At 43.5% G+C, this 25456-nt stretch overlaps 1 protein-coding gene across 3 annotated transcripts in view; it reads right to left on the bottom strand.

Moving 5' to 3' along the window:
• Positions 1–6126: 6126 nt before the first annotated feature.
• The window catches only part of LOC121853992 (hillarin-like), a gene marked incomplete at its 5' end in the record, with an annotated part of 39486 nt that continues 20156 nt past the window's right edge, over positions 6127–25456 (bottom strand). Inside the window, 9 exon segments of one of the 3 annotated variants that reach the window (XM_042348378.1) lie at positions 6127–9194; positions 10091–10221; positions 11102–11310; positions 13781–13825; positions 17128–17346; positions 17644–17870; positions 20579–20786; positions 21440–21598; positions 22043–22197. In XM_042348378.1, the coding sequence (XP_042204312.1) occupies positions 8637–9194; positions 10091–10221; positions 11102–11310; positions 13781–13825; positions 17128–17346; positions 17644–17870; positions 20579–20786; positions 21440–21598; positions 22043–22197 (1911 nt within the window). 3 annotated transcript variants of the gene reach the window in all.

The following is a 25456-nucleotide window of genomic DNA, read 5'->3' as shown; positions in this document are numbered from 1 at the left end:
TTGCGCTAAATTCATCAATACGTTCTTTCCTAATTACAGTTTTAAGGGTTCTTTTTGACAGACCAAGATTGGATTCAACAGTGTCATTTAGGCGGTTATGTCGGCATTGTGATATCGAAGGGAACTGTCCGCCAGGGTGGAAGGAAGCGCTGCTGTGTCTCAACTTTGTACAGATGGTCTAGTCCAAACATCTTCATGTGTGTCGCTGTAATTTGGACCCATTTAGATTCACCAGTCCCATGGTTCATACATTCTAGTTATCATGATCACCACGCAAAAGCTTCAGGGCTATCATGAGGTTGACTTCAAATTTTCTACCTTTGACACTGGGTACACCTAGTTCTTTCCTCATATTAAGTACTTTAGTGCTCATGGGATATTCTAGGATAATTCTGAGGGCTTTATTTTGCCTTTTTTCGAGCTTGTCAATGTCTTTCCCGTCACGAAGGACCAGGGCTGGTGCGTGGTAATCTATCAGAGATCTTATATAGCCTAGGTACATTGTTTTAACAATTCTAATATTAGCACCATAGTGCGGGCTGTACCCATCTACACTTCAAAGAGGTTTCAGTCTGTCAGTACATTGGCGGGTTAGCTGTTGTATGGCAGGTAAGGTACAAGGGATGGAGACACCAAGATATTTAAAAGAAAAAACATAGTCAATAGTGTTGTTACCTATCTTGAACTTGGCGGGGCCGCTTTTGCGGTTACCAGTGTAACAACTGACCTCCTATATCCATTTTGGCTAGTTCGTACAATATAAGTTGCCTATTGGCAATATCAAATGCAGCTTTTAGGTCAAGAAATGTGGTGTATCTGTGCCTTTCATCACCATGCACAGTTAGGAATGTGGTGATGCAATTATGTACACCTTTACCATGGGTGAAGCCATTTAGGTTAGGAGACATGTGTTCTCTGATTCTATAAAAGAGTCTGCCAAGAGTCTGCCAAGTACCATCCTCTTAACGGTTTTACACAGGCAGCTGGTTAGTGATATGGGACGAAAAGCATCAGGCTGTCCTGGTTTCGGTATTGGTACAACAATACTGTTGGTCCATGATGTGGGTAGTTGGCCTTCGGCATGACTCATAAAGTACAATGCCAATAATGGATTGCCCGGCACACACCTTAGTAGTCTAACGATACTGTAGGTGACACCGTCCTCTCCAGGGGAACATCACACTCATCGTGCTGTTTGTCCAGCATAAAGTTAATAAGATTACAGTACTTCTCTCTACAGACTTCGCATCAAGGATTCCTCGAGTCCTAGTTGGTAACAGGTCATAGCTAGAGACATGAGCCCACACGAGTCTACTGTTTTTACCTCTGATTGTGTTTATGTCTTTCCAGGCTTTGCTGGGGAGAGTGTGTTGGTTCAACATACTTATGTCTCCCATGCATTTCGTTTGAGTTCGTTTACACGTTCCCTAACGTCAGCAAGGGAGGCTTGATACAATTTTAGCATTTGAAAACTTTTTTTTCCAACGTAGTCTGCGTTCCATCCTCCGAGTTCGTTGGGAAGACAAGAGAACAAATGCCAGTGTTCTCACTGTCGCCAACTGTAGGAGCATCGAGGTTACCATTATCCATGAACAACTACTTTGGACTGGCCATCTTACCCTCATGGACGGCAGTAGACTGCCAAAGCAGCTACTTTACAGTCATCTAACTAATAGTAAACGTAATGCTGGCGGGCAACTGAAAAGGTATAAGGATAGTCTTAAGACAAACCTGAAAAAAATGCCAAATCGACCCCCTCACCTGGGAGACGATTACTCCACACCGTAACGCTTGGAGGAGCACCACACAAGAAAGTGTCAATACTTTCGAATTAGCCCGACTGCAAACCGAGGCAGTCAAGCACCAACGCCGGAAAGACGCTGCCGCGGCCATCCACACGTGAAACATCTGTGAACGACCCTGCCGGTCCCGTATCGGCCACACCTTAAAACTCACCAAAGAAGGTGACATCCCTAACAACTCATTTCATTGTTTCATAGCTGGATGGTCATTAGACTCAATTCCGAGTGACAGCAGAGTGGTAAGTGGTGGTGGTGGTGGTTGTAGGTGGTGGTGGTGATAGGTTGTGGTAGTGGTGGTAGTGGTGGTAGGTACTGATGGTAGTGGTGGTAGAGCATAAGAATTGGCCCATACTAGGCAGCCCCGTTTTCACCCAACCCCTATCGCTCATATATCCGTCCAACCTGTGTTTGAAGCTACCCAGAGTGTTCGAGTTAATGATGATGTTCGTTAACTTGCTCCACTCATCCACTACTCTATTTCCAAACCAATGTTTACCTATCTCACACCTAACTCTAAATTTGTCTAATTTAAAACCATTGCTAGGAGTTCGTTCCTGGTTGGGTACTTTAAGTACCTTTGTTATATCACCTTTGTTTAGCCCTGACTTCCACTTATACACCTCGATCATATCGCCACTCGATCATATCCGTCTCTCGAGGGAGTGCTTTAATCCGTCTCTCTACTCAAGGTTCCTAATGCCCGGGATTAGTCTCCTCAGAATGCCTTCTAGAGATTCGATATTCATTCTGTCGTACGGTGACCAGAACTGAACCGTATAATCCAAGTGAGGTCTAACAAGCGCAAGATATAGTTTAAGGATAACCTCGCTGGTCTTGTAACTAACTCCTTTGCATGAACCCAAGTACGTTGTTAGCCTTGTTTCGAGCAAATACAACATACTTAATTACATAAATGTTTAATAATATGCTATTAATCACCACAATCCAACTACATAAATATTGAAATATTGAAAACATATTACATTCTAAGCCAGAGGGTGCACACAGGAGGAACGGGAACGACAAGAACAGGGAGTATTTAGAGAGAATTCAGAGCACGGATCAAGGCAGCTTCACTCTTCTGGTGTTCACAACATCTGGTACAAGATTCTTCTATGCCATACAGGCCGAGGTGTTAAGTGAACAGAAGCAGCAGCCGAGAAGCTATGTTGCAGCCTGGTTGAGATGTCGCCTGTCCTTCTCTCTGTTTAGGTCTGCACTGCTTTGCCTCAATGGAACAAGATCATCTGCCCCTAAGCCAACAACAGTCACAGACAATGACCATGGGGCAACAGTCACTCAATGCTGCAAAAATCTGCTGCTTAAATAACTCAGCTAGGGTAGGTACTTTTATATTAGGATAGTTTGGTAATCAGTGCCGGATTAACCATGAGGCACTTGAGGCACTAGCCTCAGGCACCCCGACTCTAAGGGGCCCCCAAATCCAAACATTCTCGAAGTTGAAGGATATAAAACATGAACCTCGTTCAACGATGTCGTAGCAACATCTCAATTTTCTGTCTCTTATGAACATTGAATGTGTTATTTTGCAGAAGCTTAATAATGATGAAATCATTGATAAATTTTGGTATATTTTGTTCTTGCTATATATATATACCTTGAGGGTAGGGGGCCCCAAGTTGATGTGTGCCTCAGGCCCCTACTAAGCTTAATCCGGCCCTGTTGGTAATGTGTGGAAATGGTATGGCTATAAGAGGAGGTTGGCAGCCATAATAGAAAAAATATTAGTAGCAGTAGTAGTATTGGAACACCGGCAACAGTTGTAGACTAATAGTAGTAGTAGTATATAGTAGTGTCCGCCGAACATTATAGAAATCCCCTTCTTTTCAGATTCAGTTCATCATAGAAAACATTTTGATGATAGACTTAGATTTTTTGTTATCTCCATCGTTGTCTTCTTTAATTACCATTCTTTGCCCTCTTTTTGGTTTCTATTCTTTCTTCTTTCACTTTCTTCGTTCTTTTAGTCGATCCTCTCTTTCTCAATTTTATTTCAGTGTTTTTATTTCTACCATTCATTATTTTTAGTTTTTACCTTTACCAATATATTTTTTTTCTTATCTTTTTCGTTATTTTTTTTAACGTTTTCTCCCTTTTATTTTAATTTATTTATTTCCTTTTTCGTTCATTTAATTTCTTGCATATGTGTCTCTTATTTCTATGTTATTTCTCATTATCTATATGTATCTCTAATTATTTCCATATTTATTCATCACTTTCTCAACTCTGTCCATCTATCTATTTATTATTTCTATCAAATTCTCTCTATGTATCGCCTCCATCTATCTCTCTATCAAGTGTTATCTCTTATATTTTCTTTCACGTGTCTATTATTATGAACTCACTCTGTTTCCGTGAATTTCTATTTGTCTCTTAATATCTCTCTATCTCTTTCTTCATCATCTATTTTCAGTTCATCAATGTGTTAATCTCTATTTATCTATATTCTTTGTGTTTGTCTATCTATCTATTTCATCTCTGAAACGTCAATTTTATTCAGTAATGATTCGGGAAAGGTCGACCATGGAACTAACAAAATAGGTTTTTAGTGTATTTTGTGGTGTTTCAAGCGATTCTGATTTTTATTTCCGTCGCAAATGTGCCGTTTTGATATATGAATGCCCCCCCACCCCCCACCCCCCCACCCCCCAATTACCAACAACATCGATTGCACAAAGTGGGCGGGACTTTGAAGTAGAGATAAATTGTAGGGTAAAAGCACGTAAATAAAAAATTCCTAACGAGACAAACCAAAAAGACCTGACCTAACCTTCTAACTGCCCCCCCCCCCTCGGACCTACTGGTGTAAAAAAAAATTACCTTAATTAACAGATGTTGGAGGTCAAAGTGATGCTACTTGTAGGAGGAAGTGGTGGATCTTGTAATCGTTGTGTTCGACTTGGAACATGTACCGAAGCGAAACATTTTCGATAATGTTCCTTTTATTGCTTTATTGCCGGCACGAAACACCCAGCTCTTGATATCCTTCCACAATCGTTTTATATTTTGTGTGTACACAAACGCCTGTAGAAGGATCTACAAAGTTTTCACTGTGGTTGGCAGTTGTGTCACCGAGGGTACTGTACGCCCTCCAAAGGTCAGTGTGAATGACACTACTGTACCCACTTTGCAAACCTCTGAATTAGCGGTATGAGAGTATCAGCACTGAGATCAGACACTGGAGTATGAATTTCCGTTTGGAGAGCGTCACTGCCCCCAACACTCACACTCCTCTCACTTCACGGCCACGATTGTATTTTGATTTTCCAAATCTCCTCTCGTCTATTTCAATTACGACTCCAGACCCTTCTCTGTGTTCCTACAAAATAACACGTTCTTCCATGCTGACAGGTGTGCTTTGTCCAGCCACGTGCCCTGAAGCGCAGAAACACAGAAACCACAGCGAGGAGATTTCTTTGTCTTGGCGACCTTTCGTCTTTTCGCACAAACCAAAGCGTCTTGTCTTTACAGTATAGCAACAGTCCGAACCGCACTTTCCACACTTCACAGAGGTTGGCAAAATACAATGAGCCTTAAAAATGTCGTTTTCAAATACAATACACGATGAATGGTTTGCCAAACCGAGGAAGAACACGCGGTGCAGAGAGAAAACATCTTGCAACTAGCCAACTAAGCCAAGTACTAACTAAATTTCAGAACTTGGAGGATGTGCAAGAGTAACACGTGACACAGAGTGCAACGCTGATTGGTCGGACAGTCTTGTGACAGAGACTTGGTGATTGGCGGAACACACCCGCATGAGTCAGATGGAAACAGTGTCTCCCGCCAAAATGTAAATGCCTGTGTGAAATCGAAAAATTCAAAATCCTCGAAAATTATAAATTTGCGACGGAAACGTAATATAGTTATTTATTATTTATTTTGCTCTATCTCCCTATATAGGCCTAAATATAAATATGAAGTTCCGTGATCGACCTTTTCATAACCTTAACCTTGACTTTATTCCCGATATTAAACAACATCTTCCCTTGAAGAGGGTCGTCGTGTTTCAACCCGAGTTTTATACAAAATGAGTCCTGAGAGACACCGCAATACAGTACTTAATGGGGTGGTGTGGCGGTAATAATAGCTAATTCTAATATTATAAATTAATTTTATTGGAATTAGTTAATTTTACCGCCACACCACCCCGTTAAGTACTGTACTGCGGTGTCTCTCAGGACTCATTTTGTATAAAACTCGGGTTGAAACACGACGACCCTCTTCAAGGGCGAAAAAATCTCTTCATTTCTCGTTCTGCCTCTATTTGTCTCAAACTCGCAGGATGTAAACAAACATACAGTGTAGGGCACCGTCTTTATTAACAAACCAGCACAGTATGTTACAGTCACCGCCACTTGACGATGGGGATGATAATAGTCTCATTATATTAATATATTACATTTCATATATTAATTTGTACGAGAAGAAAATGCAAATGTCAGGTGAGGAATGTGGAGGAAAAGATTAAATTGTAAAAAAAAATAATAATAATAATAATAGTTCGCTGAGAAAAAATAAATGAAGGTATTTTTTTTCTAAGTTTCAATATTATGAACCGACTACCAAAAGCTTATTTTATTTTTCCCGCCAATATTTGAGGATAAACAGATCATCTTTCCCGCCATAGTTTTTATTTTCCCGCCAAAAAAATAGAAATAAATCGGCGGGAAAAATAAATGTTGTGTTTTAATTTTAATGCTTTAAACTACACTATGGGAATGTCTCTCTCGGGTAAATGTACAGAACACACTAGATCACTCTACGGGAACAGTTTTTGTGCATTAGGACATACAATAATAATAATAACAATAATAAAACACTTCTTCTTTTCATTCTCTCTCGTATCACAACCTTCTTAAGTGAGTTACGTCGACAACACAGGTCCATCTGCACCTTAATTATCAAAAACTCGTAAGATTTATTTTATCTCGAACTGGAAACTGGAGAAAACTTTCCATTACAGTAGAGTTTATGTTAAAGTACGGTGCCATTTTAGTAGCTGTGTGATTCTGGGCTAAAGTGAGGGAAGACTTGGAGGTGTTTTTTAAGCTTCAGTTACCCAGTCAGAGGCATTCTTAGATCATCAGTCAAGAAGAATTAAACTATAGTATAATTCCCTGAACATCCGGCCCCTAACAGACCAAACTCAAACATCCGGCCCCCTGATAGACCAAATTCAAACGTCGGGCCTCCTGATAGACTAAACCCAAACATCCGGCCCCCTGAGACCAAACCCAAACACCCGGCCCCCTGAGAGACCAAGCCCAAACATCCGGCCACTGACAGACCAAATTCAAACATCCGGCCCCTGAGAGACCAAACCCAAATTACGGAAAACCTCTCACTATTTTTTACTATAATCATGGCAGAAGAAATATTTATTATCCTGTCTGTGTTCCTCTGACTAGCACAAAGATCAAGTAGAAATTGTCATAAACTCTTCGCCTTGATTTATCTTGTTGTCATCATCATCCTGGCGAACTGACGGTAGTACAAATCTTGGTGTATTAATGTAAAATGGAGAGAAAGAGTACGAAGAGGGAGAGAGAGAGAGACATAAGGAAGAGACAGGGGACGTGAGCCACATTCACATACAACCCAGGACCACCTCTGTCGTGGCTCGCGTCAACACCTTGGGTGACAGGCGGCAGCTCCTCTTTGTTCAGTGTTAAGTCAACAATAATTTATAAAAATATTAGTGGAAGACAAGTTGTGTGAGCTGTACAGTGTTGAGGGCTGGCTGGTGGTGGAGGGCGACATTCCGTATTGGCTCGTACCGTGAAAGAGCGCCACTACTGGCAGAAGGCTCGCAAACGTTCACCTAGCGTAGTAGCTTCCATCAGCGTGTCATTGCAGGGTGGACGAGGGAAACGCCAAGCGCTGCTGATGGCTCGTACTGGCGCTGTATGAGGTCACAGTCGCTGTTCTCTTGAAGAAAGTTGAGACAGAGAACAAAATGAAAGCCTTTGTCAACAGCAGGACTCTGCGCCAAGAAAGAGACATTATTCCTCCACCTCATCTTCTACAGGAGGCAAAAATAGAAAGAAACATTTACCCTAAAAACACAAGGCAGAGCGTCGCTGCCAACTGTTAATATCTCGTGCTGGACAGTCAGCGTCATAACCAAGCGACGGTCAGTTCACTTAGCGGGTGAAGCAACCAGGACCTGACCTGACCCTTGACTGTGTCAGTGAGGGTCAAGTGGTCACTGAGCTGCAGACGATAGTGTAGGACCCAGCAGAGGCTATTAAATTATATCTCAGTTAAACATCACAAAAACACGCGTTTGTATAAGACTATTTTGTCAATACATGAATCAACTAACTGGAGGGTATTAAGCATGCTTATTATTATTATCTTCAACTGTAACATGTAACATGGTAACAATAAAAATATTATATAAAAGGTTAAAAAGATCTCTGTTGTAAATACTTAATTATATGTACACTCTCCTGTTTCATTATGGTAATATTATCTAATACAAGTAGGTTAAGTACTGTATAAGGTGACCCAAGACTGTAAGTGTTAAGGCACGACCAACACAGATCGAGGCACTTGAGGACGGATATTGCAACGCAGAGCTGCAGCTGCTGTGTCTGCTGCAGCTCCACGTGTGCTGCGAGCCTTGCAGCAGATGCTGTTATATGACTGGTCTGCATAATGTTGCATAATGCTGTGTGTTTACTCTTTGCGTTGTGGCCTTGGCAATACAACACTGTCTGGTGTGTTTCTTCTGTCTGTGTTCTGCCAGCTGTTGCCTCACCTTCACCACGCTAGGGGGAGAGGCATCAGCTGGCGAGGAGTGAGGCACTAGTTGCGTTTGGAGGAGTTTATGAGGTACTTGCAGCAGTGTGTGAGGAGGTGCTTCTCCGTGGGTCCTCCTGTGTCGGGTCCAGCCACCTCGCGGGTGTAAATGTCCATGCCGTACTGCCCCTCCTCCGGGAAGCTCAGAGCAAATGTCACTACGTCGTCAGTGACTTTATGACTCACATACTTACTGAGTCGCTTCTCCTCAGAGCCGTTCTTGTGTAGTGTCGCCATGAAGTCCGTCAGTGGTCGAGTCATGCGGAACTGGAGCTCGATTTCGCGGCCGGCGAAGACAAGAGCGTCCTGGTGAGTGACGGGCTCCAAGCCGAAGAGTCTGGTAGCCTTAGCGGGACCCCACTCACCCGAGGCACAGTCTGGCAGCGGCACCATCACCGTCTGCAGGTCCTCACAGACGATCTTAAACTTGCACACACTCTTGAATTTCATGGGCTCCCCAGTAAGGTACTCCCGGGGTGTCACAGCGTTAGCAAAGATGTCGAGGAGTAGCGCCCCCGAGCACGGCGCGTGGACACGGAAGGCGACCAGCTGAACGACCACCGACTGTGAGACCAGAAACAGATTAGTTAGTTTGCACATCCCGGAAGTCCCCCCCCCCCTCTTCCCCAAATACAGTGATTTACAACAGGTTAGGGTCAAGAAACACAGGTTAATTAGTTTATACAGGTGACCCTTGTATTATGTCTTCATAGACCAGCTTCTTGTGTAAAATTGCTGATATATTAACCCATGAAAGTCGATGGTCTTACCCTTAAGCCTTTGAGGATAATGGCTCGACCTTCGGAGGACGATGGTTTAAGCTTTTGAGAACGATGGTATCATCCTGAAGGGGTTAATCCATCATCATCTTAGACCATCGTCCCTAAATCATTTTCCTCAAAGAGTTAAGCCATCATCTTCAACGAGTTAAACCATCGTCTTCCAGGTGTTAAACCATCGTACTCAAAGGGTTAATATAATGCACTGAACTAACGTCTATTATGACAACACTGTATCAAGTCAAGTCATTATAAAGCACCAAAAATCCTCACGAGAGACACAACACCTGAGTAGTGATGAGTGATTTAAACAACCTCTGCCTGGGACGACTGACACCTTACCTGTTGATAACTGATGACTCCACCTGTTGATGAGTAATGACTCCACCTGTTGATGACTGATGACTCCACCTGCTGATTAGTCATAAATCACCTGGCTTACCTGTTGATGACTGATGACTCCACCTGCTGATTAGTCATGATTCCTTTGGCTTACCTCTTGATGACTGATTACTCTATCAGCTGATGATTGATGACTCCACTTGTTGATTAGTCATGACTCCCCTGGCTTACCCTGTTGATGACTGATGACTCTACCTACTGACGAACCACTGAATCACGACCTTCTTACCTACGTACTAACTGGCTACGACTGACTGACTGACTGGCTAACTGACTGACCTGCATGACGAAGCGCTTGAGAGAGACAGTGTCGTATTGGTCCTTGTCAGAGTCATACAGCTTGAGGTTGTAGTGGAAGATGAGGGACGACTGCAAATGTTCCGGCATACCGATCCTGATAGTGGCGGCACCTGGTGGGGGGAGGACAGGTAGGGTGTGAGTCATTAATACCTGTGAGATATGTTGACACCTCTTCCCTGTACGAGACTCTGATCTGCTAATCATCTCACCTGCCCTACCAATCATCTCACCTGTCCTACCAATCATCTTACCTGTCCTATCAATCATCTTACCTGTCCTACCAATCATCTCACCTGTCCTACCAATCATCTCACCTGTCCTACCAATCATCTCACCTGTCCTATCAATCATCTCACCTGTCCTACCAATCTTCTCACCTGTCCTTCCAATCATCTCACCTGTCCTACCAATCATCTCACCTGCCCTACCAATCATCTTACCTGTCCTACCAATCATCTCACCTGTCCTATCAATCATCTCACCTGTCCTACCAATCATCTCACCTGTCCTACCAATCATCTCACCTCTCCTATCAATCATCTCACCTGTCCTACCAATCATCTCACCTGTCCTACCAATCATCTCACCTGTCCTGTCCTACCAATCATCTCACCTGTCCTACCAATCATCTCACCTCTCTATCAATCATCTCACCTGTCCTACCAATCATCTCACCTGTCCTACCAATCATCTCACCTGTCCTACCAATCATCTCACCTGTCCTAACAATCATCTCACCTGTCCTACCAATCAGCTCACCTCTCCTATCAATCATCTCACCTGTCCTACCAATCATCTCACCTGTCCTACCAATCATCTCACCTCTCCTATCAATCATCTCACCTGTCCTACCAATCATCTCACCTGTCCGACCAATCATCTCACCTGTCCTATCAATCATCTCACCTGTCCTACCAATCATCTCACCTGTCTTACCAATCATCTCACCTGTCCTACCAATCATCTCACCTATCCTACCAATCATCTCACCTGTGGAGTCGGTGTACATGACGGCCTTGGTGTGCTCGTCGGGGAAGTACAGACCGTAGCGGAAGAAGAGTGACCTGACGAAGGGCAACTCCTCAAACTCGTGCAGGCTGATAGGTGCCTTCAGGAGCTGCCACTCGGCCTGCAGCGGGAAGAACTCGTAGATGAACTCCTTGGGGTCCGTGAGGAAGTAGTGGTCGTCGTACTCGTATCTGGGGAGGAAGACAAGTGTTAGGAGTCTCTTGCCTGGGGAGAGAAGAAGAGTGTTTGGGGACTCGTGTTGTGGGGGAGAAGAGGAAGAGGGGGATTATTAAGAGGACTTGAGAAGGGAGATCTAAAGGTCGTACTTGAATGGTGAGGAGGGGTTAGAGGGACGTAGGGGTGGTCGTACTCGCACCTGAAGGAGAAAGGGGGTCGTTCTGGAGGACTTTTTCTACGGGTAGTTCTGGTATCTGAGGGTGAAGGAGTTGGTGATGGAGGAGAGGGAGGAGGTGACGTTACAGGACCTGTATTTAAGGGAGTATTGCTTGTTGTACTGACGGCTGGCGGAGAGAGGGGGGAGGGGAGGATGAAGGGAGGGGAGGGAGGGAGGGAGGAGGGGAGGATGAAGGGAGGGGAGGGAGGGAGGGAGGTGGAGGCCTAGGGGGGGGGTGGTATGGGCCAGATCCACTTAATACTACAAGCAGTGTTGTGTTATTTAAGTAAGCAGTATACTTATACTTAAGAGCCCACTACCATAGAGAAATAGACTGGTGTATGTATGTATGTATGTATGTATGTATGTATGTATATAAGTATGTATGTATGTACACTATGTATGTATGTATGTATGTATGTATGCATGATGTATGTATGTATGTATGTATGTATGTATGTATGTATGTATGTATGTATGTATGTATGTATGCATGATGTATGTATGTATGTATGTATGTATGTATGTAAAAATAATAATATTAATATTAATAATAATAATTAACGGTTTATTGAAAGAGCATGGCAGCCGGAAGGCTGAAAATATACAGTTACATAATTGGGGAATGGGTCACTTGATTGACAAATAATATACAAGGAACATAAGTGACACAAATATGATATATATAATATCTAGGTGGGGAGAAGGTCATACTACAGGCCATTTCAATATAGTAACAGTGCAAAAAGGTAAGATTGACTGGGAGTGAATAAACTGGCTGATTGCAAGTTGTTGATAATTTTTACAATGGTTGGGACTGGGCTGTTCTTATAGCGATCAGTACGTGCTCGTATGGGCTGGATGCGGTTGTGGTGTAGAACAGCAATTCGCGGACGAGGGATTTCGGGTGGTAGTAGGAGCCGGCGTCGAGGATGGTGCAGAAGCTTCTCACCAACTTAACAGATGAGGTCGTGGTGATGGTCAGTGAGAGTCGAAAGGGTCAGTGTGTTGAGCGCTTCTTGATATGTAGAGTAGGAAGGGGAGAGAATAATTTTGCATGCCCTCTTTTGTACTTTTTCTAGGTTTTTACGTTATGTTGCATTTAGGGAGGAAGACCAGGTAGGGGAGGCATAGGTGAGCTTGGGAAGTATGAATGTTGTGTAAACACTGAGGAGCTCGGGCGCAGAAACTCCGAAGGACTTGAGTTGGCGGAAGAGGTGGAGACGAAAACTGGAGGATTTGACAACTTCACTGACATGTGGTTTCCAATTAATTTGTTATCTATAGTGACGCCGAGAAGCTCAGTATATGTATATATGTATGTATGTATGTATGTATGTATGTATGTATGTATGTATGTATGTATGTAAGAGAGTCCCAATTATCATACCTTGAACTATCATGCTCGTATCAACTTATAACGTGAGGAAGACTTATAGCTGATGTAGAGTGTTACACCAGTCACCCGCTGAGGACACGAGCCACCACCACAAACACCATTTTTTTTTTCTGTGTGCGAAGACTTGCAAGGAGTGGAGAGAGATGTGCTTGTATGGGAGGAGAGAAAGTGAGTGAGTGAGTGAGTGAGTGAGTGAGTGAGTGACTGAGTGAGTGTGTGTGTGTGTGTGTGTGTGTGTGTGTGTGTGTGTGTGTGTGTGTAAAGTGAAAAATTTTAAGTTTTACATACTAAGCAAGCACACACACACACACACACACACACACACACACACACAAAGCGACAGGTAACTTGACAAAAATACTCACAGGAGTTAAATCTATATGTCTCACGTAGAGAGATAGAGAAGTGTCTAGTGTTGAGAGACAAATAGAGATAATGGTGCAAGAATCAAGAATCCTCAAGAAAGAGACACGAGATAGAGACATTAGAGACACAGTAAAGAGTTAGATGTTCATTCCTTTAGAGATAAGAGACAAAGAATATTTCAGACACATTGGAGCATTGGATGAGACATTGTGACAAGACATTATGACCCCGAGAGAGAGATATCGAAGAGACCGAAAGAGACACTCGTGAAACAGTTGCAAAGTCTCTCACTGACACCAAGAGACATCACACCCAGAGAGACGTGAGAAGATCCTTGAGAGAGACGCTGAATGGAAAGACAGAGACACAAAACTTAACTAACACCCGGAGACAAAGAGAGACAAAGAGACTCACTGAGAGACGCTGAATGGAGAAACAGAGAGACGTAAGAGGAACGAGAGACAGACCACACAATGTCTCTCTGTCTCTCAATATTACGGACCTTAAGTTATTGCTGCGGCTTCCTATACGTCCCGACACCTTCCTGCTGTGTGAGAGATAGTTGTTAGTGATGCTGTGGTGGTGCTGTGGTGGTGCTGTGCTGTGTGAGAGATAATTGTTAGTGATGCTGTGGTGGTGCTGTGCTGTGTGAGAGATAATTGTTAGTGATGCTGTGGTGGTGCTGTGCTGTGTGAGAGATAATTGTTAGTGATGCTGTGGTGGTGCTGTGCTGTGTGAGAGATAATTGTTAGTGATGCTGTGGTGGTGCTGTGCTGTGTGAGAGATAATTGTTAGTGATGCTGTGGTGGTGCTGTGCTGTGTGAGAGATAATTGTTAGTGATGCTGTGGTGGTGCTGTGCTGTGTGAGAGATAATTGTTAGTGATGCTGTGGTAGTGCTGTGCTGTGTGAGAGATAATTGTTAGTGATGCTGTGGTGGTGCTGTGCTGTGTGAGAGATAATTGTTAGTGATGCTGTGGTGGTGCTGTGCTGTGTGAGAGATGGTGTTAGTGATGCTGTGGTGGTGCTGTGCTGTGTGAGAGATAATGCTGTGTAGTGTGATGTTGTTAGTGATGCTGTGGTGGTGCTGTGCTGTGTGAGAGATAATTGTTAGTGGTGCTGCTGTGGTAGTGCTGTGCTGTGTGAGAGATCATTGTTAGTGATGCTGTGGTGGTGCTGTGCTGTGTGAGAGATAATTGTTAGTGGTGCTGCTGTGGTGGTGCTGTGGTGTTGCTGTGCTGTGTGAGAGATAGTTGTTAGTGATGCTGTGGTGGTGCTGTGCTGTGTGAGAGATAGTTGTTTGTGGTGCTGTGGTGGTGCTGTGCTGTGTGAGAGATAGTTGTTTGTGATGCTGTGGTGGTGCTGTGGTGGTGCTGTGCTGTGTGAGAGATAGTTGTTAGTGATGCTGTGGTGGTGCTGTGGTGGTGCTGTGCTGTGAGAGATAGTTGTTAGTGGTGCTGCTGTGGTGGTGGTGGTGGTTACAAGCGGGAACACAACAAAGCGGGAAGCAGCAACTACTGAGTCAAGACCGTTACTCACTCACTCACTCACTCGGTCCGTAAATCATTCACAGTCGATGAGTCACTCAGTGAAGGCATCTACTTTCCTTGAAAGCAAGAGAGTGAAATCCACGTCTATGCGAGTTTATTGAAAAAATAATAATAACAGCCAATGGTTGAAAATACACACTGTACACACACACACACACACACACACATGTGTAACTTCCCTGTAACTTCACTGTAACTTCACTGTAACTTCACTGTAACTTCTTCTGAAGACTCACATTTAATTAGGGAATTACCAGATATTCACAAAACCATCCATCTCTACAGAGAGGCTGGCCACTTGATCAAAGGACTGTGAGCTGTGAGCTGAGAGCAGTGTGAAAGATGCTATTTAGATATGCTAGGACTGAAAGTTCTCTGGGTGTACTGCTCAGTGGTAGATCAGTAATGTGTGGTGTCCAGCTAAAGACTGCCTAGCTCTTCCAGGGCGAACCCACCCCGGGGCTAACTGACAATGACGTCACGAAGGATGATACATGGGTTCAAGCTTCTAGAAGCTTCTACCAGCAGGGAGGGTCGGTATGAGTCAATTCCTTGCATAAACACCTGAATCAGTGTCAGCAGCATCACTGAAATAGCTGTCTGGAAATGATCTCGTTAGAGCCGTGAATCATCATTAATTGACGTTGCAAATATCTAACTTATCTGACTAATAATTTACATCAAATGCTTGGAAGTCTACAAGTGATAATAACTGTACCTAGTTATCAAGTAAGAGTCATTAATTGAATGAGTAATGAGCTTCAAAGGTGATATCGTCATATTGAGACATCTCTGGTGGACACACTGTCGCCAAACCGTGTACGTGACAAAAGCAGCTGCGTCTGAGCAGGCTAAATAAATGCTTACTACATGCTTGCTATGAAAACATCTTTGGCCCCTGCGGGTCAAGGTAAAATGCATAATGAAAACTTATTCATCCATCGTGTATAATACTGTGGTTGCTATACTGGTCACAGACTAAACTAGACTAAACTGCGTACACACACACACACACACACCTTAATAGTCATTAAATATATCAAAAGCGCATCAGCACAGTGTATTAATAATGTATAATGTGGATATATACATACAAGGATATATACTGTACATACAAGCATATATACATAGTCATAGATACATACAGGCATATACTGTATACCTACAAGCCTCATGCCAACACTGATGGGCCCTTATGCCACCCAGCCAGCCATGACTCTAAGTGAACACATGACCACTAGAAGCTGTCATTGCCCGCTGCCTTGACGAGAAGCTGACAAATACAAAGCTAAATTCGTCTATGACAGGTGACAAGCTCTAAAGTAATGTCATGCAGGTAGTTGTCAGATGTACACAGATAACTCACACACCTGCAGTGACAGGTGTGTGAGAAGAGGAGAGAAAATGAGAAGATGATTGGTTTATGGGGTGACTTACTTGGTGGCTGAGTACTAGTAATTGGGGATTAGGAACTGGTTGAGGACTGAAAAATCGGGATTAGGAATTGATTGGAACTAAGAATTCATTGGGGACTAGGAATTAGGAACTACCAACTAAGAACTAGCAGCTGGAACTAGCAACTAGCATCTGGTAAATAGTAACTTCACCCTTGGGAAATGGGCATAAGCAAATACACCATCATAACGAACAGTAGAAAGATGTTAGATGAAGAATAACGAAGAATAAATGTTTAAAAAATTAATAAAACAGACATAGAGGAAAGCAAGAATCATCGACACATACAAAAATAGGAATAATGGAGATACTTAAAGAAAGATTGCCATGAAAGGAGATGAAGAAGAGAGAGATAAATAATGACGAGAGATAAGGAAGAGATATATATATAAGATGAAAAGGAGAGAGAGAAATCATAAGAGAAAGAGGGGGTGAGAAGGAAACAAGAAAGAGGAGAGACAGAGAAAAGATCGAAAGTACAGATAAAAAAAACAAGAGAGAGATAAAGACGAGAGAAAGAGAGGGAATGAGTGATAGATAAAGATGAAAGATAAAGTTGTGAAACATGAAAGAGAGATAAAAATGAAAGTGCAACAGAGGGATAAATAAGATATAGAAACAGTGAACAACCATTCCAAGTATCACCTCAGGGCCACCACATCATCCTGGACCACCAAAACATCACCCCCGGCCCATCTAAATATCACCCCTGGGCCACCACAACACCATCCTTACCCGCCAAAACATCACCCCACCACAACATCACCCCCGGCCCACCAAAACATCACCTGTCGCACCCAAACATCACCTGCCGCACTCAAACTTTACCTGCCGCACCCAACTCACCTGAGACTGTCACTCTTACTCTTGCCTCCGGGTTTGGGCACCTCCTTGGCGTTGACCAGGTGACGGGCGCCCCAATTACACTGCACGAACCGCCACGCCCCGGCCACATACACGGCGTTCCAAGAGTTTCTGAATCTGTTGTCCTCGAACCTCACCCCTGGTTGGTACCCCGCCGACTTGCTGTAGCCCTTGATGACCACACAATGTAGACCTGCGTAGCTGTACAAGGCGGTGAAGGGGAGGAGGTTTATATATATAATGGGTCATAGACGGTAGGAGAGAGAGAGTAATTGATCATGATTCATATGTTGTATCAATTGATCTACCAACTAAACCTTATCTAACCTAACCTAACTTAACATCTCCCAGGTAGAATTAGGTGAATTAACTTTCAGGTGAACTATATAAACTTACGTGTCTAGTGTGCCAATGAACCAATAACTCAATTCAAAACACACCCCTTCCCCACCTCAGGGCCCGCTAGGACATCACACCAAAGACTATGATGACACTCACCTGCAAAGTCTCTTGAACAGGACGTGGTAGGACTCGGTGCCGTACTTAATGCCTCGCAGAAGACCCATGGGAGTGTCGCCGTGGGCAGAGTCGTCGAAGGTGATGGAGTTGAGGTTCTTGACGGTGATCCAGCGGAAGATTGTCCTCACCTTCTCCACGTCAGAGCTACACTGACCCACCAACATCCTTACCAGGTCAGTGAACGTCTTCTGGTCCTCTTGTGCGACCTGGAGATAACGTAAACACTGATTAGACGTTTATAGATACCTAGAGACGTGTAAAGGGTATCTGGGGACATTTACACGATATCTAGGGACATTTACCGGATATCTAGGAACATTTACACGATATATGGGGACACTTACAGGATATCTGGGTGATATTTACACACAGGTCAAACGTTTCTAAATACCTGGGTACATTTACACACATGTTGAACGTTTGTAGAGGCTCTTAGCGTCATTAGAAGTGGACACAAGCAGACAAATCACTGGGACACAAACACACACACACACCGGTCATATACTGGTTCTTCGAGCTGTGTGGACCTGTGAGGCTGAGTACATCCCGGCACACACACACACACGTACACAAACAGGCGCACACACACACACACGCGAGCGCACACACACGCACAAACGCACACGACAACCTAACGTGTTATGTAGCCCCAGGACTATCTAACTGTCATGTAACCCCAGCACTACCTAACGTGTTATGTAGCCCCAGCACTACCTAACGTGTTATGTAGCCCCAGGACTACCTAACGTGTTATGTAGCCCCAGGACCATCTAACTGTCATGTAACCCCAGCACAATCTAACGTGTTATGTAGCCCCAGCACTACCTAACGTGTTATGTAACCCCATCACTATCTAACGTGTTGTGTAGCCCCAGCACTACCTAACGTGTTATGTAGCCCCAGGACTATCTAACTGTCATGTAACCCCAGGACTACTAACGTGTTATGTAGCCCCAGGACTATCTAACGTGTTAGGTAGTCCCAGGCCTATCTAACGTGTTATGGGGCCCCAGCACTATCTAACGTGATATGTAACCCCAGGACTATCTAACGTGTTATGTAACCCCGGGACTATTTAACTTGTTATGTAGCCCCAGGACTATCTAACGTGTTATGTAGCCCCAGAACTATCTAACGTGTTATGTAGCCCCAGGACTATCTAACGTGTTATGTAGCCCCAGGACTATCTAAAGTGTTATGTAGCCCCAGGACTATCTAACGTGTTATGTACCCCAACACTATCTAACGTGTTATGTAGCCCGACTATCAACGTGTTATGTAGCCCCAGTACTATCTAACGTGTTATGTAGCCCCAGGACTACTCTAATGTTATGTAGCCCCAGTACTTATCTAACGTGTAATGTAGCCCCAGGACTATTTAACGCGTTATGTAGCTAGGAATATCAACGTGGTATGTAGCTGTTACTATCTAACGTGTTAATAGCAGCCCCAGGACTATCTAACGTGTTATGTAGCCCCAGGACTATCGAACGTGTTATGTAGCCCCGGGACTATTTAACGTGTTATGTAGCCCTAGGACTATATAACGTGTTATGTAGCCTTGGACTATTTAACGTGTCATGTAGCCCCAGGACTATCTAACGTGTTATGTAGCCCCAGGACTATCTAACGTGTTATGTAGCACCAGGACTATCTAACGTGTTAGGTAGTCCCAGGCCTATCTAACGTGTTATGGGACCCCAACACTATCTAACGTGATATGTAACCCCAGGACTATCTAACGTGTTATGTAGCCCCAGGACTATCGAACGTGTTATGTAGCCCCGGGACTATTTAACGTGTTATGTAGCCCTAGGACTATATAACGTGTTGTAACCCCAAGGACTATCTAACGTGTTATGTAGCCCCAGGAGTATCTGACGTGTTATGTAGCCCCGGGACTATCTGAAGTGTTATGTAACCCCAGGACTATCTAACGTGTTATGTAGCCCCAGGACTATCTAACGTGTTATGTAACCCCAAGACTATCTAACGTGTTATGTTACCCCAGGACTATCCAACATGTTATGTAGCCCCAGGACTATCTAACGTGTTATGTAACCCCAGGACTATCTAACGTGTTATGTAGCCCCACGACTATCTAACGTGTTATGTAACACCAGGACTATCTAACGTGTTATGTAGCCCCAGGACTATTTAACGTGTTATGTGTCCCCAAGACTATCTAACGTGTTATGTAGCCCGGGACTATCTAACATGTTATGTAGCCCCAGGACTATCTAACGTGTTATGCTTAGCCCCAGGACTATCTAACGTGTTAGGTAGTCCAGGCCTATCTAATAACGTGTTATGGGGCCCCAGCACTATCTAACGTGATATGTAACCCCGGACTATCCCTAACGTGTTGCTGCTTTGGGACTATTTAACTTGTTATAAGCCCCAGGACTATCTAACGTGTTATGTAGCCCCAAGAACTATCTAACGTGTTATGCCAGCTAGGACTATCTAACGTGTTATGGGGCTAGCAAAAATCTGACGTGTTATGTAGCCCCGGGACTATCTGAAGTGTTATGTAACCCCAGGACTATCTAACGTGTTATGTAGCCCCAGGACTATCTAAAGTGTTATGTAGCCCCAGGACTATCTAACGTGTTATGTAACCCCAGCACGATCTAACGTGTTTTGTAGCCTCAGGACTATCTAATTGTTATGTAGCCCCAGTACTATCTAACGTGTTATGTAACCCCAGCACTATCTATCGTGTTATGTAGCCCCTGGACTATCTGACGTGTTATGCAGCCCCAGGACTATCTAATTATTATGTAGCCCTAGGACTATGTAACTCGTTTCCTCATAGTTACCTGAGAAAGACACTACCTAGCTAGCTAATTAGTGTACCTGTTAATTAGTTACCTGAGACACACCTGGTTTAATTACACAGATAGAACCTTACCTGGATAGCGAGTTGATCGACGTCAGCAAACTCATCCGGGTCTGTGTATATATCTGTCTTGGTCTGTGGCGGGGGTAGTGGTGGTGGAGGCTGGGCCGGGTAGTGGTCTAGCACCTCCTCGTCGTCCTCAAGATACTCTGAACGTTTCTCCTGGATCAGCCTCATCATCTCCTTACTGTGCTTCTCGACCAGAGCTGCCGTCGCTGCCCTGTAAGATGAGGTCGCTGTCATAGAGGTACTTGGAGGTCGCAGAGGTACATGGAGGTAAGTTTTAAAGAGGTACTTGGAGGTCACAGAGGTACTTAAAGGAGGGTGTTATAAAGGTAGGTGGAGGTCACAGAGGTACTTAGAGGAGAGCGTTATAAAAGTACTTGGAGGTCACAGAGGCAATTAGAGGTGTTATAGAGGTACTTGGAGGTTACAGAGGTACTTGGAGACCAAAAAAGGCACTTGGAGGTTAATGTCACAGAAGCACTTAAAGGAGAGCTTTATAAAGGTACTTGAAGGTCACAAATGCACTTTCAGGTCAGCGACTAAATAAACAAACATCAGCTGATAAGGTAAACAAACATCAGCTGATAAGGTAAACAAACATCAGCTGATAAGGTAAACAAACATCAGCTGATAAGGTAAACAAACATCAGCTGATAAGGTAAATAAACATCAGCTGTTAAAAGTAAAGCAAGAACTCATCTCTGAAATACGAGCATCTTGTGGATGGTTGAGAGAGAGAGAGAGAAATAAGAGAGAGAGTGAGATAAGAGAGAGAGAGAGAGATAAGAGAGAGAGTGAGATAAGAGAGAGAGAGAGAGATAAAAGAGAGAGAGAAATCAAACATATCACCAACAGCAGACAACTCACCTCTCATGTTCCAGCATCTTGCGGGTGAGGTTCTCCTTCTTCATGTCTCTCTTGATGGTCATATTCTTCTCCAGCTCCTCCCTCTCCTTCTGGTGGCGCACCGTCAGCACCTTCGAATCCTCTCTCGACCTCTTCTTATTCGCCAGGTCACGCTCGAACCTACCGAGGGCCTCCAGGTGTTAGGACAGGTGAACTTCTTGATTATGTTAAGTGGGAGTATCAGTCATAAGTGGGAGGTCATCTACTTATTGGGACTTAAGTAGCAGGTTACTTTAGTGGTTACGTTAGATAGAAGTGTGACTTTAGTGGTAGGTCATTTACTTAAGTGTGTACGTTAAGTGGAAGTGTGAGTTATAAAGTGGCAGGCTACCCACTTTATGATTAAATTAATAGCAGAGTGAGTTAAGTGGTATGACATTTCCTCAAGTGTATGAAGTGGTTTATCATGACGTTAAGTAGCAGTGTAAATTATAAGTTGTAAAGCATTTAATTAAGTGTAAGAGACTGTACTTATAAGGAGAATATTTCAGTGTATGGAGAGTGAGACAGAGTGTGTGTGGAGAGAGTGCGGGAGAGAAGAGAACCAGAAGGAGACTATCTCACTGTGAGGTAAGCTTCTCCAGCTCCGTCTCCCACTCCTCCTTGATATGGTCGTTCATCCTGGCCTCCTCCGCCGCCCGCTGCTTGGCGAACTTCTTGTACAGGTCGTCCTCCTCCAGGCGGTGCAGCATCTCCATCTGCTTCTGTACGTTCACGTCCTGTAGGGTGGAGGAGAAGGTTAGTGGTGCTGGTGGTGATGGTGGAGGAGAAGGTTAGTAGTGGTGGTGGTGGTGGTGGTGGTGGAGGAGAAGGTGAGTGGCGGTAGTGATGGAGCAAGTGGCAAGAGACGATGATGAGTGGGAAGAAAGTTAGAGGAAAGGAGGAGAAGGAAGGAACGAATGAAAGACAGGAAGGGGGGAAATAGAGGAAAAAAGGAAGGAAGGAAGGAAGGAAGGAAGGATATAGATGATCGGTGATACACAACTAACAGGATTTATCAAAGGTTCCCACACTGACCCGTCACCCCCACAACAACCAACGTGTGTGTGTGTGTGTGTAGGTCAGGCCTTGTCGGGAACTAGTGAGGTGAGGCAGCAAACGACCTCAAACAAACACAGTACAGCAAACGACCTCAAACAAACACACAGTACAACAAACGACGACAAACAAACACACAACACAGTAAACGACCACATACAAACACAGTACAACAAACGACCACAAACAAACACACAGTACAACAAACGACCACAAACACACGCAGACAATAGAGTAAACGCCCACAAACATACACACAGTACAACAAGCAACTACAAACATACGGTGTAACAAAAAAGAAACACCACAGTTTTTATTACCATAAATAATAAATGCAATTCAGGGGATAAAAAGCAAACCAAATTTCGTTTCTAGAAAGAAGGAATTCCTGAATACATAAACTTCTGTAGTCAGTAGGTCAAGGCAGGGGACCCCCCATCAATCAAGAAGCAATAGCAGCAGCAAAAACAAAAGCAATATTCTTAACAGCAACAACAGTAGCATTATCAACAAAAACAACAATAGCAGAAGCAATAGTAGCAACAACACCAATAGCAGCAGCAGTATCAAAACCAATAGCAGCAAGAACAGCAGCAGTAGCAGCATCAGAAGTAGAAGTAGCAGTATCAGAAGCAATATTAGTAACAACAACAACAGCAACAGCAGCAACAGCAAGAGAGCCGTCAGTGTGTCACCCCCTCCCATGGTCTGGTGGCTGTACAGTACAAGTTATTCAGATCGTTCACTCTGTATGGCCACCCGAGTGTCCACAATAATCACCCCACTGACACGTTCGAACACCCAAGCGAAGACACGAAACGTTACCCTCGACCTACTGATGCTTATGTAGGACACCTGAGTCATAGTATACCTGGGTCTTAGGACACCAGGTTCTTAATGATTAGTACCTAGAACACCTGGGTCTTAATAATTAGTACCAATACAGCCAAATTCCGACGAACTAAGTGATAACGACTGAGAATAAGCAATAAGCTGAACAGATATTTTTAATCAGTTTTCACAACCGATATTTTAAACATGATATCCGAGGCACCGACTATATACAGAGATAGTGAAGAAAATAGATTAAGTGAGATAGTAGTGACTATTGTAACTCCAGAGTATTAAAGGAATGTAAGGAAGAGCTTTGTATGCCCTTAGCAAACTTGTTTAACATGTCATTAAAAACCGGTGAAGTACCAGAATCCTGGAGGATAGCGAGTGTGATACCGATTTTCAGGAAGAGAGATAGATCACTATCCTTTAACTACTGCCCAATTAGTTTAACTTCAATTGTAGGCAAATTACTGGAAGCATTACACCTTTTCACATATCCGTTGAGACATTGTTACATAACTATTTGACAAATTTCATAACCGAATGACAGAACACATATCGAATGACAATCTAAAATAACTGTTGGTGGTATGTCATTCTCCAATTGTTACATTTTCAAACTATATGTAGACTGTCGGTTTATTGTTCACGTCTGTCAACTTCATAACTTATGTCAATCACTTCCGTTAGCATGAACGAACAGCTATTTTGGAATGTCATTCGATATGTGTTCTGTCATTCGGTTATGAAATTTGTCAAATAGTTATGTAATAATGTCTCAACGAATATGTGAAAAGGTGTAATCTCAAACTCAATTCGAAATCACCTCGAGAAACACAAATAGATCAATGATTCCCAGCATGGCTTCACAAATGGGCGTTCGTCGGACAAAACAATTATAGTTCTTTTCAACTGTTTTCGAATCAGTGAATGACGTACACGATTATGAAGTGGTTTACCTCGACTTTAACAAAACCTTCGACAGTGTCCCCCACGAAAGACTAATACGTAAAGTGGAGGGTCGTGGAATTGGAGATGTTCTAAACTGGATTAGGGCGTGGTTACAGGGCAGGAAACAGCGAGTGAGTATTAATAGCACCATATCCGATGGTAGCAGGAGAAAACGGCCCCAGTCGAAAACGGCCCAAACAAGAACGGCCCCACCGTGTTAGGTTAGGTTAGGTTAGATTAAGATGAGATTTTTTTATGGTTAGGTTAGGTTTGGTTAGAGTTAAGCCGTTTTGGTCACACGGTGGGGCCGTTTTGGTCACAGGGTGGGGCCGTTTTGGTCACAGGGTGGGGCCGTTTTGGTTAGAGTAGGGTCGTTCTGGTTTGGGCCTTTTTCGATTGGGGCCATTTTGTCTCGAAACCTATCCGAATGTTACTAGTGGAGTACCCCAAGGCTCAGTACTTGGACCATCACCATTTACTGTATACATAAACGACATAAATATAGGCGTAGACAGCAACATAAGTAAATTTGCTGACGACACTAAAATAGGGCGCGTAATTAAATCTGACGAGGACTCCACAAAACTACAGAAAGATCTAAGCAAATTTTTCACATGATCTGAAAAATAACAGACGAAATTTAATGTGTAAAAATGTAAAGTACTTTGTATAAGAGATATAAACAGAAAAACCATATATCAAATAATCAACGTTGATATACAGAGATCCGACTGTGAGACAACACTGCGCATCTGCTCGAAACAAGGCTAATAAAGTACTTATGTTCATACAAAGGAGTGTAAGTTACAAGACTAACGAGGTCCTCCTAAAACTATATCTTGCGCTCGTAAAGCCACACTTGGATTATACCGTTTAGTTTTGGTCACCGTACTGCATAATGGATATACCTGTAGAATCCCTAGAAAACATCCGAAGGAAAATGACAAGACTAATCCCGGGCATTAGCAACCTTGAGTACAGAGACAGGTTAAAGCATCTAAATTTGCACTTCCTCGAGAGACGCAGCGTGAGGGGAGATATGATCGAGGTGTATAAATGGAAGTCAGTGCTAAACAAATGTGATATAACGAAGGTACTCAAACTATCCAACCAGGAGCGAACTCGTAGCAATGGTTTTAAATTAGACAAATT

This window comes from Homarus americanus, unplaced genomic scaffold (genome assembly GCF_018991925.1).
Source record: "Homarus americanus isolate GMGI-L3 unplaced genomic scaffold, GMGI_Hamer_2.0 scaffold59716, whole genome shotgun sequence".
NCBI classification, from domain to species: Eukaryota; Metazoa; Arthropoda; class Malacostraca; order Decapoda; family Nephropidae; genus Homarus; species Homarus americanus.
Note: the sequence above shows the minus strand (reverse complement) of the source record. Positions and strands in the feature narration are given on the sequence as shown.